This window comes from Pipra filicauda, unplaced genomic scaffold, assembly GCF_003945595.2.
Source record: "Pipra filicauda isolate LSUMZ 115617 unplaced genomic scaffold, ASM394559v2 scaffold45_size4122338_pilon, whole genome shotgun sequence".
Taxonomy (NCBI): Eukaryota; Metazoa; Chordata; class Aves; order Passeriformes; family Pipridae; genus Pipra; species Pipra filicauda.
Window position 1 is genome coordinate 3,992,728 of NW_024104598.1, and position 18,156 is coordinate 4,010,883.

At 66.0% G+C, this 18,156-nt stretch overlaps 2 protein-coding genes across 3 annotated transcripts; one reads left to right on the forward strand and one right to left on the reverse strand.

Annotated features, from left to right (window-relative positions):
- The first annotated feature begins 1,132 nt into the window (after positions 1-1,132).
- On the forward strand, positions 1,133-6,612 carry SIGIRR (single Ig and TIR domain containing). The gene is made up of 11 exons (XM_027718044.2): positions 1,133-1,570; positions 2,037-2,164; positions 3,350-3,473; positions 3,738-3,924; positions 4,016-4,146; positions 4,326-4,466; positions 4,545-4,688; positions 4,766-4,868; positions 4,948-5,098; positions 5,727-5,907; positions 6,053-6,612. Exons 3-11 carry the CDS (start codon positions 3,467-3,469, stop codon positions 6,244-6,246), a joined length of 1,239 nt encoding a protein of 412 aa, XP_027573845.2. The 5' UTR covers positions 1,133-1,570; positions 2,037-2,164; positions 3,350-3,466; the 3' UTR covers positions 6,247-6,612.
- A 253-nt stretch (positions 6,613-6,865) lies between these two features.
- On the reverse strand, positions 6,866-16,042 carry PKP3 (plakophilin 3). 2 transcript variants are annotated; one of them, XM_027717944.2, is made up of 14 exons: positions 15,678-16,042; positions 14,276-14,459; positions 13,226-13,302; positions 12,314-13,032; positions 11,776-11,899; positions 11,441-11,645; positions 11,013-11,187; positions 10,667-10,784; positions 10,258-10,425; positions 9,776-9,961; positions 9,339-9,492; positions 8,876-9,068; positions 8,384-8,471; positions 6,866-8,097 (listed from the first exon to the last, which is right to left on the reverse strand). In XM_027717944.2, exons 1-14 carry the CDS (start codon positions 15,687-15,689, stop codon positions 8,062-8,064), a joined length of 2,439 nt encoding a protein of 812 aa, XP_027573745.1. In that variant the 5' UTR covers positions 15,690-16,042; the 3' UTR covers positions 6,866-8,061. The 2 variants fall into 2 exon arrangements, with proteins under 2 accessions (XP_027573745.1, XP_027573744.1); XM_027717943.2 differs by lacking the exon at positions 15,678-16,042 and having other exon boundaries at positions 14,276-15,604.
- Positions 16,043-18,156: the final 2,114 nt, after the last annotated feature.

Genomic DNA, 18,156 nt, shown 5'->3' on the forward strand with positions numbered 1-18,156 from the left:
AGTGCTGGCTGGGCCTCCCCTTCTCTGAGTGCTGCAGAGAGAAGGGGTTTGTCTCCAGCGGGAGTGGGATCCCACCCCAGGGCTGGGTGGGTGCCAGAGCTCCAGGGGGGCAGATGAGTGATCCAGAGGCAGAGCTGGGGAGATCCTACCTACCACAGGGATAACCCTGATGGACAAAAAAGGTCTTATCAGCTCCCTATTTGCTCCCAAACCTCCTCACACCCTTGCCATCCCCAGGACCTGGGCGTGTTCCATGTGATCCTTTACTATCCCACAAATCCAACAGGTGGATTTCACAGCCAGTGCATCACAGCGTCTGTGACGTGTTCAGCAGTGCAGCCCCCCCAGAAAGGGCTGCTCCATCAGCTGCTGCCCCAAACACACACAGCCAACAGCTGTGGGGCACAGGAGCAGGGGATTCTTCCTAGAGCTCCAGTGGGGTTCCCTCTGTTCCTTTTGCCCCTACAACAAGCCAACAGCACCAGCATCTTACATCATAACCAATGAGGAGTCAGAGCCAGGGTGTTTTTCCATGTGAACAGGCTCACAGACCTACCTGTGACCTGCACCTGTCTATTCTGTATAGATATATATATATAAACACCTGCACACACACATTCACACTCAGGGCCCTTTGCTCCCCTTTTTGGCCCCAAAGCACATGCCAGTCGATGCTTTTGCTGCTCAGCAGTTCACACTGGTGTTTCTCCAGAGGCTGGTGGTGCTGCCGCTGTGACCAACCTGCACCTGGGGTGTGCTGAGGCTCTAATCACCTCCTTGCTAATTAGTTCAGGTGATACCTGCTGTCCACAAGCGGCCACGGCCAGATCCGGCTCCCCACGGGCAGTGCCAGCTGGAGCAGCCACCTCCAGCACTGGCTCCAACCAGCAAAGAGGCTCTAAAGTCACAGAGAGAAGGAAGCAGAGAAAACAGGAGACCCCACAATGCCCACGGGCACAGCCAACAGCCTCGCCCAGCTCTCCCCACCAGTGACTCACCTCCACGGAGCCAGAGAGTGCCGAGTTTTCCAGTGCTCAGCACTCCATGACCCCAAAGTGCAGCCCCCAGCCCCAACCCATCCCCTGGAACACCCCCCCAACATCCTCCCTGCCTGGTGGTGGGGGAAAATGGGGCAGGTTTCATCTTGCCCCGACACCTCAGTGGGCTTTTCCAGCCACGGAAAAACACGGGGTTCCACCGCGGCCCCCAAGCCTTGTGCCACCTGCGTGTGCCTGGCAGGCTGGCTGGGCTGTTGCCCCCCTCTTCTATTCTCCTTTATTCTCTCTCTGCCCTTCCCCTGAAGCCAGATCTGTCGGATTTTTTTCCCTGCAGGTTCAGGTGGAGGTGGAGCAGCGGGAGGGAGGGACGGCCAACCCTTCCCACAGGCCTGGAGCCCAGGGATTGGGGCGGCGGCAGCGCCCGGCCGAGGGCAGGGGCTGAACAGGGAGGAGAAATAGATAAATTATTAAAACAAAAGAAAAAGAGAAAACCCAAGCACTGATCTGGCCGGTCTGGTCGGCTCGAGCAGGAGGGGACAGGTAGGAAGCCTGAGGCCGAGGAAACTCCGAAGGTAAACGCAGCTCTGTTCCGCTTCCCTTTTCCGCCCCGATGCCGCCTCGGACAGGGTCAGCCGGGTTTCAGCCTCACCCCACGCCCTGTGGTTCTCCTTGGGTTCTCCTTCACTCTCCTCTGGTTTTTCTCCAGCTCTCTATCCCGATTTCTGCTGCCCCACAACCCCCTGGCCACTGTGCCTCCCTGCTCGCCTCGCTTTCCCCATGGCTGAGCTCCAGGGAATGCTGCCCCCCAGCCAGCACCCCATGGCATCCACCATCTGGGGTGTCCCCAACCCCAAGATGAGGGAAATGGGAGCTGCAGCTGCCCGTTAGCAGGTGCTCCTCCCTCCCTTGCACTCAGCAGCCCTGGCACCCACTCCCCTGTGGGCATCCAGCACTGTGTCACGAGCAGGGGGGGCTTTGGGACCTCCCCACACTCCCTGGCCAGGCTGAAGCTTGTTGGGGCTTCCTTATTCCAACCAGCTAAGGGAAATGATTTAGGAGTGACCCATCCGGGCTGGAGTGAGCAGAGCTGGAGCATCCTGCCAGGCAGAGACAGCCCCGTGCCACCCTGGTGATCATCTCCCATCCTTTCTGCATGTGAAATCCAGGTGGGCTGTCTCTCCTCCACCCCTTGCTCTTCCTTCCCTGGCCATGGAGAAGCCCAGTTAGTCCTTTAGGTACAAATCATTTTGCTGCTGCTCAAGCTGAACGCGTAACGCGCGTCCCCCGCGTACCTTGACCCCCTGTTTAACCCCGGGCTGGTACTGGGCTGTGCCAGAGGGGAGCACATCGTGCCCCCATCCCTGCTCTGAGCTGAGCTGCACCACAGACCACCCCCTTCCCCTTCCACACCAGCAGACACAGCTTCTCCAGGCTGAGCCCAGCCCTGCTGCCAACCCAAAATCAGGGTGCAGCCAAGAATGCCAAAGCTCCAGGGAGAACAGGCAGCTGGGAGAGGCTTTCCCCCCTCCTGACCCCCAGAGTTAGGCCGGGTGTTTACGATGGAAACACCAGCACCGTGATGTCCTTGAGACTCCCACCTCAGCCCTGGCACCCCCATCACCCACACCAGGGTTCCGTGGGTGTTTGGGGATGGCAGAGCCCGACCTTGCCAGGCTCTGCTCTGCCACCTGCTCCCGGTATCTGCCTCTTCCCACGGGGCCACGGTAGTGCCACCGTTGCCTATTTGTGTGAGGGGGGGTCTCCGTGTGCCATCCCTGTGCTCCCTGCTTTCACCTGGCATGTCGTGCAGCTGTGCCAATCCCTGGCCACAGCCATGGGGTAGCAATGGGACACGCCAGGAACACGGCACCTGCTGGAGGAGCTCTCCTGCGTTTCCATAAACAAACTGTCCCGCTGTTAATTAGTGAGTTCAAGGGCATGTCAGGCTGGAGGCAGCTCTGCAGCTCATGGCGGGCTTGGCAAGCAGAGGGAGTCCTGCTGAGCCCTCCCAAGGCAGGGATTCCCGGGAAGGTGCTGCACACCCTCTGGCTGAGCTCGCTTCCCCTCCCTGGTCTTGGGTTTGAGCTGAAGCCGCATTCTTAACATCCCACAGCACCCGGTTGGTCATTAATCACCTCCCACCCAGTAAATCCACTGTTGGGAAAGCCAGGCTAGGAGTCGACGCAGGGAGGGCAGGTGACACAGTGGCCACCACGCCGTGGGTGGGACTCTGGCTTTACCACGGAGCATCACCCACCACCCCCAGACCGAACTGCTGCGGGGACCGATGGGCATGGCCGGGCGCTCCCGGAGCAGGCAGCACTCACGGAGCCCTTCCTGGTCTCTCCCAGGCCCAGCCCGCCCTGTGGCAGAGGCAGGTGGACTTTGCCCCCCCGGAAGACGCTGCACGCAGGGGTGCACGCAGGGCCCTCCGGGGATGCCGGCAGCGCCCGGCACCTGAGCACACCATGGCAGGTAGGTGAAATCCAAACTCTCACCTGCTCTCAGCTGGGAAGGGTCCCCATGCAGGCGCAGCTGGGGGTCCTGCTCTGGCTTCACCTCACAGGGTGGGAAAGGGTCCATCCCAGCCCCCCAAACCGGCTCAGCCTGTTGCTAAACAGCCCCGAGTGCTGCTCGCTGCCAGACCCCCACGGCAGAGCTTGTTTTTCCGGGATGGCTGCGACAGCAGGGAATTGGATCGGCTGTCCCATCCAAAGCCCCTCCCTGCTGTGCCCCCAGACCTCTGCAGCGTGCCCCCCGAACTCCTGGTCCCGGCTGCCAACGAGACGCTGGACCTGGCGCTGGGGAGCCGGGTCGTGCTGAACTGCACCGTGCGCTGGGCCGGGGCCGAGAGCTGCCGGCCCGTCCCTGCCTGGAGCAAGGATGGGCAGTGGCTGGGCAACGGGAGCAGCCAGGACACCTCCTGGTAAGGAGCCGGCCCTGGGGACATCCCTCCATCCATCCTGGGCAGGGGGTCACCACACAGCCCAACCCATGGCGGCCCCATCTCCCCTCAGGTCTGCCCAAAACGCCTCGGATCAGCTCCTGGCCACCGTCCTGCACCTCAACCTCACCCACGATGACGACTTTGGGGTGTTTGCCTGCTGGCTCAGCAACGCCACAGCCACCTTCACCCTGCAGCGAGCGGGTAGGGACAGGCTGGGGACAGGGAGGGGACACCCCCATGGAGAGCCCGCATGCCATGGGGGATTGATGCGGGTAATAGGGGCACTGCTGCATCTCCCGGGGTGCAAATCTCCACCAAACCCAGAAAACCCAGGAGAGGGCCACCGGCCACACTCACCGCGTCCTTCCCTGTCCTGGCAGAGACAGCGGGGCACGTGCCGGCGGTGCTGGCAGCCCTCCTGGTCCTGGCACTCCTGGTGCTCCTGGCTGTGCTCTACATCCGGTGCCGCCTGAACGTGCTCCTCTGGTACCGGAACCGCTACGGCGAGCTGGAGATCAACGGTGAGCCGGAGGGAACAGCTCCCCTGGGAACAGGGGGCCCACAGACCCCTCCCTGTGACACCCCGTGGCTCTCCCCAGACGGGAAGCTGTACGACGCCTACGTCTCCCACGCCACCGCCCCCGACGACCGAAAGTTCGTCCACTTCATTGTGAAGCCGCAGCTGGAGAACCGCTACGGCTACAAGCTCTTCCTGGACGAGCAGAACATCCTGCCCAACTCAGGTAGGCACCAGCCCCCCACGGGGCTGGGCAGGGGGGTCACACGGGCGCCCAGGGGCTTGAGACCCCTTTGCCCACAGAGCCATCAGCCGACCTGATCATGAACGTCAGCCGGTGCCGGCGCCTCATCGTGGTCCTCTCCGTGGCGTACCTGGAGCAGGATTGGTGCAACAGCAGCTTCAGGTAGGAGCGGAGCAGCTCCCGCGGGAGAGGAGAGGGGCTGGTGGGTCCCTCACCCCTCTGCCACGTACCTGTCTCGCAGGGAAGGGCTCTGGAGGCTGCTGGAGCTTTCCAGGAAACCCATCTTCATCGTCTTCGAGAGCCAGTACCGGGAGATCACCCACCCTGCCATCACCCTGCTGAAGCAGCACCGGAGCACCGTGACCCTGCTGGTGTGGCGATCCGGCTCCATGGTGAGCTCCGAGCTGGATCCTGACCCACTGGCACTCCCCTTCCATCCCCAGCACCCCTCTTTTTGTCAGCCTCCTGTGTCAGCCTCCCTGCTGCCCTCTGGGGCTGCTCCGTGGTGAGAGCTGAGCAGGACCGATCCCAGCAGCACCCCACTTCCGTTCCCAGCTCCCCATTTTGTGTCAGCCTCCCTGCTGCCCTCTGGGGCTGCTCCCCAGGCTCCAATGCTAAAGAGCAGCTTGGGGCACTCGTCTTTTAAGGGCAATTTAAAAATGCAACCAGAACAGCCCTGGATCTGGGTGCTTACCCCTAAACCCGCACAGTCAGGGCCCTGTGAGGTTCCGGGGTCTCCCCAGCCCCAGCTCTCGGAGCAGAGTTTTGGCCCGTGGCTGCTCCGGCCATTTCAGGGCCAGGCTGGGAGCTGGAGCCCTGAGGAGTGTTCCAGCAGGTCGGGCAGGTTTCTCTGCCGGCGCGTGGGCATGATGCCACACTGGAGCACGGCCCTCACCTTGGCTGAGCTCCCACCGCCAGGAAGAGTGAGCCAAACCTGTGAAACCCTCCCCAGCACCGTGTGGGGCCAGGCTCGGCTTTGCCGCGGTCCCAGAGTGGCTCATCTCTCCCCTGACCCCGCAGACCCCGTCGTCAGACTTCTGGAAGGAGCTGTGCCTGGCCCTGCCACGCAAGGTGTCCTTCCAGGGGAGCGTGGGGGACCCGCAGACCCAGCTGCAGGAGGACAAGGACCCCATGCTGATCCTACACAGCAGCTACCTGGACAGCACGGGAGACCTCGACCCAGAGGGGGACCTTGGCACAGGTCCGTGTCTGCTGCTGTTCCTCCTGGGGGGGACAGATGTGTGCTGGAGGTCACCTCTGGGCTTTGCCACCCCTTCTTGTGGCAGAGCAGGCTGGGTCCAGCTCCTTCTCCCCCGCACCTAAATCCATCTCCCTGCTCCTGCCAGGCCTCCGAGGGCGCATCTTCGGAAGCCCCCCGCCCCCCCGCCTGGGCGCTCCCGGCACTCCGGCTGCCAGTGGGACGGAGGACGTGCAGCTCCGGGACGGCCACAGGCCCGAGATCGACGTCTCGGACCTGGGATCGCGCAACTACGGCGCCCGCACGGATTTCTACTGCCTGGTGACAGAGGATGACATCTGAGCAGAGCCACGGGCCAGAGACACGGTGTTCCCTGTCCCCGCAGGGACACCCAGACCAGGTCACGGCAGAGGAGCCCGGGCATTATGATGGGACCGGAGCCACGGTCATGGCGGGAGAGCAGGAGCTGGCTCTGCGGTGGAAAACCGTCCCCAGGAACGCCCTGCCCACACTACCACCCCTGGGTGCTGGGCCCCGTCCCTCGCCGTGGGCGGCAGGGACATTCTTCCTGCGTGATGGACGAGCGCCGGGATGGGCGATGCCCTCCGAGGAGCAACTGTGCCCCAGCCCCAGGGAGTGCCAGGCGGGAGTGGCGGCAGCATCTCTGTCCCACGGGAACCCCGTGGCAATAAAAGGCTGCTGCACCCAGTGGGTCTGTCCACGGCACGGACAGGGGTGACATGAGGCGGGGGTTTCCCTACCACGGGCAGCAGGGTGGGCAGCTCTGTGCTGCGTCCCTCCCACACCAGTGTCCCTGTCACACTGACTCAGAGCCACACCGGGCACAGTGAGTGGGGTGGCACTGCAGGGTGAGCTCACCCCATGCTGGTTACCCCGAGGTCTTGGTGTCCCCGGGGTGCTGTCCCCCCTCCCACGTGCCAGCCAAGCGCAGGGGCAGGTGGGCATCGTTCAAGGCCTTTATTTCAGGGGTACACAGGGCTCAGGGGGGTTGTACACGGAGAGCTGGGGAGGCAAACACCCCGTGACCCCCAGCCAGGACCGCGCCGGGTGCTGCTCACCGAGGGGGCCAGGCCTGGATGCAACCCTTCTGGCAGCACCACCCACTTCCCCAAACCCTCCCAGCCCTCTACCTACTCTACCTCGTTCCCCCCGGGGTGCGCTGTGCCCCCAGCCCCAAACCCGCTGGCAGCCCGAAGCCACCCCCCAGCCCACCCGCCTGGCCGAGCTTTGGACCTGCTGCCCCACCTGTGCCCAGCACCGAGGCAGCTGGGGGCACCGGGGGCATCTCCCCACCCACGGGGCGACGCCGCTCAGCAAACACGACCCGGTCAGCCCTGCCCGGATCCTGCTCCCGCCGTGCCAGCTGGGCCCAGCCCTGGCAGCAGCTGGGGAGGAGCGGCAGCGGCAGCTCTGCCACGCTGGGACAGTCCCCACGGGGTGACAGATGGGCTCCAGGGACACCCCTGGTTTCCTGCAGTGAGGGCACGGGCAGCCCCAGTCACACACATCCCTCTACCCGCCAGCACCGGCAAAGGGGGCACGCAGCACCACATCCCGCTCCCTGCAGCCCCTGTGCCACCCTGTTAACTGTGGGAAGCCACCTCAGAGCCCTCTAAGCCCCCCAAGCCATGCAAAGCCCCGTCCCCACCCAGCTGGGGCACAGCACACGTATTCCACAGCACATCCCACACTGGCACGGGGCACCAACACCCACCCAGCTCAGGGAGCTGGGATGAAGCAGCCCTGAAAGCCCCCCTGACCCAGCGTTGCTCTACAGGAGCCTTCCCAAATCCCTGTGGTTCCTGCCCCTCTGTCAAGATGCGGGACAAGCCAAGTTTTGCAGCCAGCTGCCTGAGGGTGGGGAGGGTCCCCAGGGGGTGCTGTGAGGCAGACCCCTACTAACGGGGTCCCTGTGGGGCCCCACAGCAGAGCCAAAAGCAGCCTCTGGGTTTAAGGCTGGGCAGGAGGGAGGACACGTGTCCCTCAGCAGGGGAAGGGGACCCAGCAGAGGGGGAGGCGCACGGGATGTGGTGGGGACTAGGCTACAGAGGGGGGGTCTGATGGCGAGCAGCCTCCCCAGGGCATGGCCGGCAGCACGGAGCATCCCAGCAGGGCATTCCAGCTCCCAGGGTGTCCTCACAGGCTGAGGAAGTCCTCCTTCCGGTACCCCTTCTGCAAGGAGACAGACCCCCATCACCCGGGGCAGTGGGAATGTGCACATGGACCCCTCTGCTCCAGCACCCACAGGCCACGCCGTCCCCACCCCATCAGCACAGGGACAATGCTCTGGGAAGTCCACACCTTTCAGAAGGGCCAGGCATGGAATGGGGACCCACCGTGTGCCGGGAAGCACTTGGGTGGTGCGGCTCTCCAGGGTGAATCCCCTGGCCTTGATTCCCTCGGGATGCCCCCCAGACTCCCCCCCCAGGATGTACGAGGCTCCAGAACGGGTACGTACCATCTTGAAGTCCCGGTGGAGCTTGGTGTACTGCCACATGTTTCCCAGGAGGCTGGCTGCGGCTCGGGAGGACTTCTCGTTGTCCGAGCTGGGACAGGGACAGGATGCAGTGAGTTTTGGGGATGGCTGAGCACAGGATGGTGCCCACCAGCCCAAGGAGACCACCCCAGAGGGGCCTGGAGGGACTGGGGGCTCAGCACGGGTGGGGAGAGGCAGGAGGCGAAAGGCTGGAGCAACAGGCAGGAGGGAGGAGAAGCATCCTGATGGGAGAATGTGGCTGCAGCAACGGTGGGGTGCCCTAAGAGGGTGGCCCAGGGATGGCAGGAGGCCACGAGGCCACTCTGAGCCGGTCTGGGGACTCCCAACACCAAAGGAAGGGAAGGGAGACTTGTTGTGACCCTCTTCCACCGCGCTGGACCGGGGGAGGAAGCGAAGAGCAGGACGGGAGCCCAGGTGGGAGCTGGGACAGCCAGGAGGACAGGGAGTACCCACCTGTCCCGTCGCTTCTTGATGAAGAAGAGCTTCCTGAGGCCGTCGAAGTAGACGATGTCGCGGGCAGCCATGGGGCTCTCCACCACCAGGTTGTTGAGCACGGCGATGATGTTCACGATGACATCAGCGGGCGGTGCCTTGTCCCCCACGCTCCCGGGCAGCTTCTCGATCAGGTGGCTGACCACCTTGGTGGCTGCGGGCAAAGGGCATGTCAGGGCTAGTGGCCAGACCCAGGGGACACGCAGCAGTCCCCGGGCGGCAAGGAGGGGACAGAGGCTGGAGCCGTGTCTGGGAACAGGGGATGGACCAGCCCGCGTGCTGAGCTGTGAGCAGGGATGGAGCAGGCAGGACGGGGCTGGGACGTGGCTGGGGTTAACTGCAGACCGGGCCGAGGAGGAAAAGGTTGCAAGTCACCTGTTGGGCAACCCCCCGACCCCAGCCTCGCGTGCCGCCTGGCACTCACACATCTCATCCTTGTTTCGGGCGTGGCGGGACAGGTTGCGGATGAGCCCGGTCAGGGAGCGCAGCTGGTGGTGGTCGGCGGTGCGGACACGGTCCAGCACGGGGTTCAGGATGCGCTCCTGCTCCAGCGCCAGCCGGCTCAGCACCCCTGCCCACTGCGGAGGGAAACACACCTGCTTGGAGCCTCCCGCGGGCACCCACCGCTCCTCCTCCGCTTCCTCCTCCGCTTCCTTCTCCTCTCCCTCCTCCCCCTCCTCTTCCTCCTCCTCCCCTTCCTCCTCCCGCTCCGAGGGGCCGGGTCGAGGTGACCCCTGCCCAGGTGATGACCGAGGAGAGGAGGTGCCTCCCCTTCCGGAGGTGTCCCCCATTCCCAGGCACAGTCGTGATGGCCACGCGGTGGGGACCACCAGGCTGGCCCCGGGGACCCCCGCGCCTCACCCTGCGGTCCCCGGCCGTGATGTTCTGCAGGGCGCCCGAGGCCGCCTCCGTCGTGTGCTTGTTGAGCTCGCAGCGCTGCAGCAGCCGGTTGTAGATGCCCACGATCTGCGGGTTCCAGAGCCACTCCATCCCCTTGGGGTCCTTGGAGACCTCCGTGAAGGTGACGATGTCCGCGTTCAGGTAGTGCTGTGGGACGGGGGCACCATTAGACTCAAGAGGTGGCCCCTCCGCAGTGTCCCCCCCCGCCGGTGTCCCCTCCTCCCTGCCTGGGCAGGGACCTGGCAGGTCACCCCGGCTGCGTCATGCCCCGTGGCATGGAAAAGCGGGGGTTCAGCACCCTGATTCACCCTCTGCTGAGCTCACCCGTGTGTCCCACCCACCCGAGGCTGGCGTCCACCTCCGCCCCAGCACCACCTCTGCTGCCGGCGCTTCCCAGCGCCAACCCCGCCCCGGTGACACGGCCACCACATGCCCCCGCTGACCTCACGGGCTTTCTTGCTCTGGGGGCTGAAGCAGCCCACCAGCTCCCCCGTCACCGTGCCGCCGGCGCCCCTCCTGTGGCCCTCGAGGCGCTGGAGCGAGGACGGGGGCATCTCGTCGTACAGGCGGTAGGAGAGGTTGCGCAGGACACAGACCGCGTTCTCCACGCTCTGGGGGCGAGATGGGACATGATGGTGCCATCCTGTGCCACCTGCCAGGTTGTCCACAGCTGGCACAGCCCCCGGGGTGCGATCCCGGGGGGCTCCGTGCCCAGCCACGACATCCAGGGAGCCCGGATGGAGCCGGGCTGCTTCTCCCACCATCACATCTAAGATGTGCCTTTGCACCACGACAGCCACCAAGAGGGGGGAGCAGCACCTCAGCCCCCCCCCACCACCACCCAGGACTCACCTTGTCCTCTGACTTCCCCACTTCCAGGGAGCTGTTTACGTAGTGGATCATGGAGTCCACCAGCCCATGGCACTCTCGCATCTTCTGCCGGGTCTGTTGGCTGGCAGAGCTCAGGTTCCTGCATGGGAATGGGGGTCCGTCATGGAGAGAAAGGGATCCCCCACAGCCCCCTCCTGCCCCAGGCACCCCATGGAGGGGGCAGCCGGTACCTCCCCATGGGGCTGACCAGACTTTGCTGGGGTACACAAGTGGGAAGGACCCCAGAAACAAGCCCTGCAGACCCTACTCTTACATCTCTTCCTCAGCCCAAAACTTTGCCCCCAGTGGGAGCACCCAAAACAGGTACCTGAGGAAGCCTGTGGAGTTATAAAAGATCTCTGCCTCTGAGGGGTTCTGCTGGATGACACCCGAGCCCCCCAACCCAGAGAGGGGGACCAGGACCAGGTCCGTGAGCTGCTCCAGCGTGTCCCGCGCCAGGCGATCCTTCAGGTTGTCGCTGGAGGAGAGATTCCACAGGATCCCTGCACAGAGGGGGGGGGGATCCTCAGTTCCAGAATGGCTAGAAAGCACATCCACCCCAACTCACCTCCCTGAGGGGGGCTCGTACTGACCACCCGCAGCCAGGAGCAGCCGTGGGGCAGGGCGCGTGACAAAGGACGCAGAGGGGTCACCCCCGTGCAGCATCATCCCAGCCCTGCTCACAGGGTGGGAGGGGGGAGTGCAGTGCCACCCCCGGGGGAGGGGACCCCTGCCCACCCCGCCGTCGTCCCCAACCTGTGACGTTCTTGCGGAGCTCGTCGTCGGGCTCTCTCAGCGTGCGCATGAGCTCGTAGATGCCGTTCTCCTCCACCAGCGCCAGCTTGTTCTCGGCGTTGTCGTAGATGAGGTTGCGCATGGCGCCGGTGGCGTGGCGCTGCACCTCCTGGTTCGGGCTGTTGAACAGCTTCACCAGCTTGGGCATGGCCTGCAGGCTGCGGGCCTGGGGGACAGCCCAGGGGGTCAGACACGCCGCGCTCCCAGGGCTCCCTCCAGCCCTTCCTCCCCCCTGGGGCACCCGCTGTGCTGGAGGGGCCGGGGCACCCCCTTCTCCCACGGCTCGGGGGGCTCACCTGCTTCTTGGCGCTGCTGTCGCTGTAGCACTTGTGCTGCAGGTAGGCAGCGCCCAGCACCTGCAGGTTGGGGTCGCTGGCTATCAGGTACTTCACTGCCGAGGGCAGGTCGATGTCGTCAAACCTGGAAGCACAGCCAGGTGAGGGGGAGCCCCAGCACAGTGTCCCGCAGGGTTCTCCACCTCTGCACCCACCACATCCCACTTCTCTGAGAGCCCCACCAAGCCATCTCCCTCTTCACCACGTCCCACATCTCCTCGGAGCCTCCCAGCCCATCTCCTTCCCACTGCACTCCAGGGCGTGGGACTCCAGTCCCAGCAGGATGAGCACCTTCCTTTCCCTGTGTCTCAGGATGTGTCCAGGAAGGAGCCAAGGCCGCAGGCAGGACACACTCAGAGGTCAGCCCGTGCCACGGAACCAAGCCGTGCCCACCATCCCACCCCTTCTCCCGCATGCCTTGTGCCTGGTGGGAGCTGGAGGGGTTCACCCTCATGGGTGAACCTCATAAGCGTCCCCGGAGCAGCCCCGTGGCACTCACCCCCCGGCGTGGTGCCCGAGCAGTGTCCCGTGCCCGTTGTACATCTCCATGGCGCGCGGCTCCGGGAGGTGGTGGCCAGACTCGGCCAGGCTGCGCACGGAGGGGGCGCGGGAGCTGTGCTCCCCCAGCCCCAGGAAGGCGCCCGTGCCGCCCGCGGACACTCCGCCGAAGGAGCCGGCGCTCAGCCGCGAGCGGTTGTTGCTCTGGAAGCGCTGGAGCGTCCGCATGGCGGGCGCGCGGATGGTGCGGCTCGGCGGCCCCTCGGCCCCCTCCAGCCACTCGCAGCCGGCCTTGGCGGCCGTGCCGGCGCTCAGCTGCCGCTCGAAGGCGAAGGAGCGGGCGAAGCCGCCGCCGCCGCCCTGGCTCTTGTAGAACGGGCGGTGCCCCGGCGCGTCCAGCTGCTCCGAGAGGACGCTGTAGCGGTCGTCGACGAGGCCGGGGGGCTGCAGGGGCCCGTCCGCCAGGCGCAGGGAGCGCAGCGACAGCGTGTCGAAGTTCTGCCGGCTGCGGTAGGTGCGCTCGTGGAAGGAGCTGGGCCGCGGCGAGGTGTTGGCCGCCTGCGAGGCCGCGTAGCCGGCGCCGTAGCCCCGGGCTTTGGCCAGGCCCCCGTTGCTGATGGTGGCCACGCGCTTGTGCGGGGTGAGGTCCACGGCCGAGCGGGAGGACCAGCCGCTGCCCCGCAGGGTGCCGAAATCCTTCTTGGCCAGCGGCTGGTACAGCTGGGGGGGAAAGCAAGGGCTTAGGAAAGGCAAGAGTCCATCCCTCCATCCCCACTGCAGGAGAGGAGAGGATGGAGCCCAGAGCCCTCCTCTTGGCACAACCGAAGCTACAGTGGAGGCTGGGTCTCTGCCGGCATCCCCAGGCAGCACAGTGATGGGCACCAGTGCGGGGGATAAACCCCCCAGTACATACCGAGGCTTTGGGGTCCACACCATTGCTCTGGGAGCGGGAGCTGAAGGAGGAGTGCAGGGTCGTGCCGTACTGACCACCTGAGGGACAGCGACAGAGGGGTCAGTGCAAGCATAGACGGGTAAAAGGGAGTCCTAGGGATCAAAGACCCCTCCCAGCTCATCCCAGGGGGACCTGCTGTGGGAGCCATGGCAGCGCCAGTGGCTCTGGGGGGATGAAGGGGTAGGAGGAGGCTGCCTTCACCTGCCCGCTGGCCATGGGGAGCAGAAGTGGCCTCCCCGCCCTGCATCGTGCCCCGACGGCGAGGGCACTAATTGCCACCTTGGCGGGGACGCGGCGGCTCAGCCCAGTCCCCTCTGCCACAGCCGGATCAGCAGCACAGGCAACCCCCAAAGACAGTCCTGGCTTCTCCTGGGATGGGACCCTGATGGGATCTGGACACCCCACTGGGCCCATGGGCACCTCACACTGCCCATCTGCTGTGCCAGCGCCCCAGGGCTGCCGGCAGGACAGGACGGGGACACCGCCAGCCCGGGTGGTGCCGGGAGTGTGACTCACGCCTGCACCTCGGGCAGCCCTCAGGGGGCCAAGGGGGGGTCTGTCCCCACCGCTGGGGTCCCCCAGCACAGGGCTGGGGGGCTTGGGGATCCTGCACAGTGCCGGGCGAGGCGGCAGGGCGGAGGCTGCCGGCGCAGACGTTAAATGGAGGAGCTGGAGCCTGGCCAGTGGTGCCGCTCAGGGACGGGGGGGCTCTGCCAGGGCGGGAAAAACCGTCCCCCTCCCAGCCCAACGTGAGGCACGGGACCCCCCCCAGTGCAAATCCCTCCTGGGGCAGGTGGGGGAACTGAGGCAGGACCCCGAGTGTGGCGAAACCAGGCCACGCTGGGGGCCGTGCTACCCCTGTCCCAGTGCTGGGGGTGCTCGGGGGTGTTCGGGGGGCTCGGCCAGGGTAGGGGACACCCCCAAACCCCCAGCCAGGGGTGTGGCCGCATCCCAGTGCCACCCAAGGGGCTCCCACCGCGAGTGCCCCGGGGGTCCCGACTGGTCTCCCACCTCTGCTGCCGTCGGCGATGTCCTCGGGGCGGGTGGGCGCCGCGTTCCCCCGCAGCATCATGCGGATGCGGACCTGCTCCTGGACGCGGGCGCTGCGCAGCCTCTGGGTCTCGGCCGCCTCCCGGCCACGCTCGTCCAGCTGCCGGTCCGAGGGCAAGGCCAGGGAGCAGACGCCGGCCTCGGGCTGCAGGGCCGACAGCAGGAAGGCGTTAGTCTCCTGCATGGCGGCGGCGCGGGGGGCCCCGGCCAGCCCGGCCGCCCTGCGCAGGTGAGCGGCGGCTCAGCGCTCCCCAGCCCTAGGGAGGCTCCGTCCCGGCCCGTCCGGCCCGCCCCGCTGCCACGCCTCGCCGCCGCCGCCGGCGGGAAGGAGGGGGCCCCACCGGGGCCACCGGCACCGTCGTCAGCGGCACCACCGGCACCGCCGCAGGTGGAGGAGCCCAGGGGCGACCTTGCGGGGACGAGGGCGTGAGAGAGGCGGGTGGTCCAGGGGTCTGGGGGGAGGTCATACTTTGGGAAAAGCCAGGATCCCCTCGGGTAGCTGTCTCCTTTACCTCCTAGGAGAGCCCTGGACCCCCCAGCAGCCCCCCTGTTGATCCCCAGAGATCCACGTGGCCCTGACACTGAGTCCCAGACCCCCACACTGTCCCTCCAATGAGCCCTGGAGTCTCACATGGTCTCCTAGAAGAGCCCCAGACAATATTCCCATTAACGCCCAGAGACTCACATGGCCCTGACGCTGAGCTCCAGACTCCTACATTGTTCCTCCAGTGAGCTCGAGACCCCCAGGGAACCTCCTAGGAGAGCCCTGGACCCCCATATGACCTCTCTGTAGAGCTCTGGACCTCTGCATTGTCCCTCTAACGAGCCCCAGACCTCCGTATGGCCTTCCAGGAGACCCCTGCACTCCCAGGAAGCTCCACAGCCAACCCTGCACCTCCCACATTACCCATCACTAAACCCCAGTTACCCTCCCCAGGCACCCCCAGACTCCTGAGCCACTTCCCAGGGTCACCCTGAACCCCTCGGCAGCCCCACAAGGACCCCAAGCCCCCGGGTGCCCCTTGGGTACTGGGGGCCAGCCCGGAGCAGGGTCTCCCTGCAGTAATTCCTGGCCGGGCCCTCCCTGCTTTGCTTTTCAAATCAGCCGGGGAATTAAAAAACAACAATAATAAAAAAGGGGCGGCTGGGCGCCGCGGGCCCGCGGTGACGAACGCGGTGACTCAGCCCCTGCTGCCACCACAGGTACTAATTAGCCTCGCCCCACCTGCCGAGCCCGGCACGGCCGGACCGGGGGCCACCGCGTTCCCCCACAGCCCAGCGTGCTCAGGATCAGCTCCCAAATTCCCCCCCTCCCGCAGTGTCAGGTCACGCCGCCCTCCCGCCGCAGCCCCAGCTCTCTGACCGAGCTGCTCATCCCTGCCCTGAGTTGCGGCCGTTCTCAGCCACGGCCGGGCAGCGGCTCTGGCCCTGCTCGGGGACGCGGTGGCTCGTCCCCGGCCGGGCTGGGCGGTTTGGGGCGAGCGTGGCCACGCGGGCCCGGCTGCACAGCCAGCCCTGGCTCAGCGCTTGGCGTCACCGCGTTCCGGGCTGGGCCGGCTTTACAACACCCGGCGGATGACACCAGGTTTGCGCTTCGGTCGGGGGTGAAAAGGGCGGCTTGTCCCCGAGGAATGTGCCGCCGTCAGCAGGAGCCGAGGCTGGGGCGGGGTGGCAAGAGCTGCGGGCCAGCGTTTTGGGGTGACAGTCCCCTGGTGGCCTCCCCAGAACCCTCTCAGTGGCACCGTCGTGCCAGGGACCCACCTCCCCGCCTGCGGGGGGGCTCCAGCCCCGCGGGTTTGTGCGGGGGGGTCACGGCTCAGGGGTCACGGCTGACGCTTTTGGGGTACGGCACGCAGGAAGAACCCCGAGGCTCCCCCCTCTTCTCCCACCTCGGCACCGCCCCACGGGCGCACCGGGTTTGGCAGAGCTCGGCGGGCGCTCCCAGCGCTCCGAGCCCGGATGAATCACGGGTTCCCCCCGCAGCGGGCGGGGAGGGGGCGGGTCGCTCCCTCTGCAAGCCAACGCTTGCCCGCCCTCCCCGTGCCAGGATCCCGGGAGATCGGGGCCATCCCGGGAGCCCCCCCCAGCCCCAGGGGACAAAGGGACACCCACAAGCCCACTGGCAGCCCCGCTCTCCCCAGCTCTACCTCCCGACGGTACCCTGCAGCTTCCAGGTGGAACCCGGGGGGTCTCGGGGGGTTTGGGGTAGGTTTGGAGCCGGAACGGGCAGCGCTCGCCTCGTCAAGCGGCTCCCTAATTGGGGAAGGGTCGAACGGGACGGGGATGCACTAAGGGACTTAAAAACAGCAAATCGGCACAAAACAAACAAAACGCAACCAACCAAGCAAACAACAACAACAAAAAAAACAAACCAAAAAAACCATAACAAAACCCACCAAAAAACAACACAAGACATTCGGAGCTAAACCGAGGGATTCCCGAGAGGATCCGACCGCAGCCAGAGCGATACAGAGTTAAACAAACTCAGTCGGGGCGCCCTTGAGGCTGTTGCTGACCCTCCCTCAGCCTGGAGGCACCTCTGTCACTCCCTCGTGGGGTGACAGAGCCACGTTTCCCAGGGAGACCCAGCTCCTGGGAGCGCCGCATCCTCTCCCACTCCCCCTTGGCCCCTGAGCACCCCCGAGCGCCCATCCCCACGCCCGGGTCCCCCAGGGCTGGCCGTGCCCGCCGGTGCCATCGGCGTTTGGGCAGGGAGTGGCCGGCGCGGCTCACACGCAGCCCGGCCACCGCACGCACGTGCCAGGAGCCACACCAGGGACACCGAGGCACGAGGAGGGAGGGAAAAGCCTCCTGGCCACAGCTGGACAGAGTCTGGCAGCCGCCAGACCCAGCAGCTGGAGCCCCAGACCCCTGGCACCAGTGGGTGGGGACGGGTGGCAAGGGTGGGTGGCACCGGCTCTCCCCGGGGACCCACGGTGGGACGGCCACTGCGATGGCCACGCGACCGACTGGCACGTACCTGGCTGGGCGGCCCCGAGGGGCCGTTGCCCTGCAGCATCCTCCCGGCAGGCAGGTGCACCCCTGGGTGCTGCAGAGGGGTGCGGGTGGGCGCCGGCGTCTGCGGCGGGCGTGGGGTGCGCGGGGCCCGCCCCGCACCTCGCCCAACCAGTCTCCTCGCCGAGGTTTTGCATGGAACCTGCTCGCCTCCCCACCGAGGCTGGGCTTTCGGGGCTCCTCAGAACCGCCGGCACAGCGGGAGTGCCGGTGGAGGGTCCGGGGGGTCCTGGCCCTGCCGGTGCAGCCGCGTCCCAGCCGTGTTCACGGTGCTGTAAAGAGCCCCCGAGGATCCCCACCGCCACCATGGCCGTGATCCAACGTGTCCTTCTCACCTCATCCCCATGAATCCCCAGCACGGGCCACCCCTTGGTGCAACAGGGAGGGATCGGGGGTGCCGGAGGGAGAAGATGGAGGGGAGGTAGAGCTTGGGGGGCACACAGATTTTTTGGGATGCAGGGGGGCTCCCCCAGGTTTGCAGGGAGCATGTTTGTGTGCGTGGGATGGAGCAGGAGCCCTTTGAAGCCAGATAAGCTGAGAGGGAGCATTTGAAACGGGCCAAACCAGTTTGGGGGCCACCACTTACCCCGGCACCGTGGCGCAGGTCCCCCCCCCACACCCCACAATCGCCGGGGGCTGCTGAGAGGGGACCCTTGGCAGTGCCTGGCCCAGGGCTGGAGGCTGCCAGGACCCTCCACACAGCCACTGCTGTCACGTGTAGCCTGTTCTCAGCCAGGGGCTGTTGGGAGGCTCCTGTGCTCCCTCTGCCCTCCACAACCCCTTTGGTGGGGGGCAGCCCCTCGGTGAGGCCACTCCAGGCTGGCATT

Bases quoted from the DNA above. Each gene is read 5' to 3' on its own strand.
- SIGIRR (XM_027718044.2), top strand. The intron at 4,467-4,544 runs GTGAGCCGGAGG...GGCTCTCCCCAG, and splicing joins CGGCGAGCTGGAGATCAACG to ACGGGAAGCTGTACGACGCC. The intron at 5,908-6,052 runs GTCCGTGTCTGC...TGCTCCTGCCAG, and splicing joins AGAGGGGGACCTTGGCACAG to GCCTCCGAGGGCGCATCTTC.
- PKP3 (XM_027717943.2), bottom strand. From the start codon at position 14,498: ATGCAGGAGACTAACGCCTTCCTGCTGTCGGCCCTGCAGCCCGAGGCC. The intron at 11,646-11,775 runs GTGAGCCCCCCG...GCTGTCCCCCAG, and splicing joins ACAGCAGCGCCAAGAAGCAG to GCCCGCAGCCTGCAGGCCAT. The intron at 9,493-9,775 runs GTGAGGCGCGGG...TTCCCTCCGCAG, and splicing joins TCACGGCCGGGGACCGCAGG to TGGGCAGGGGTGCTGAGCCG.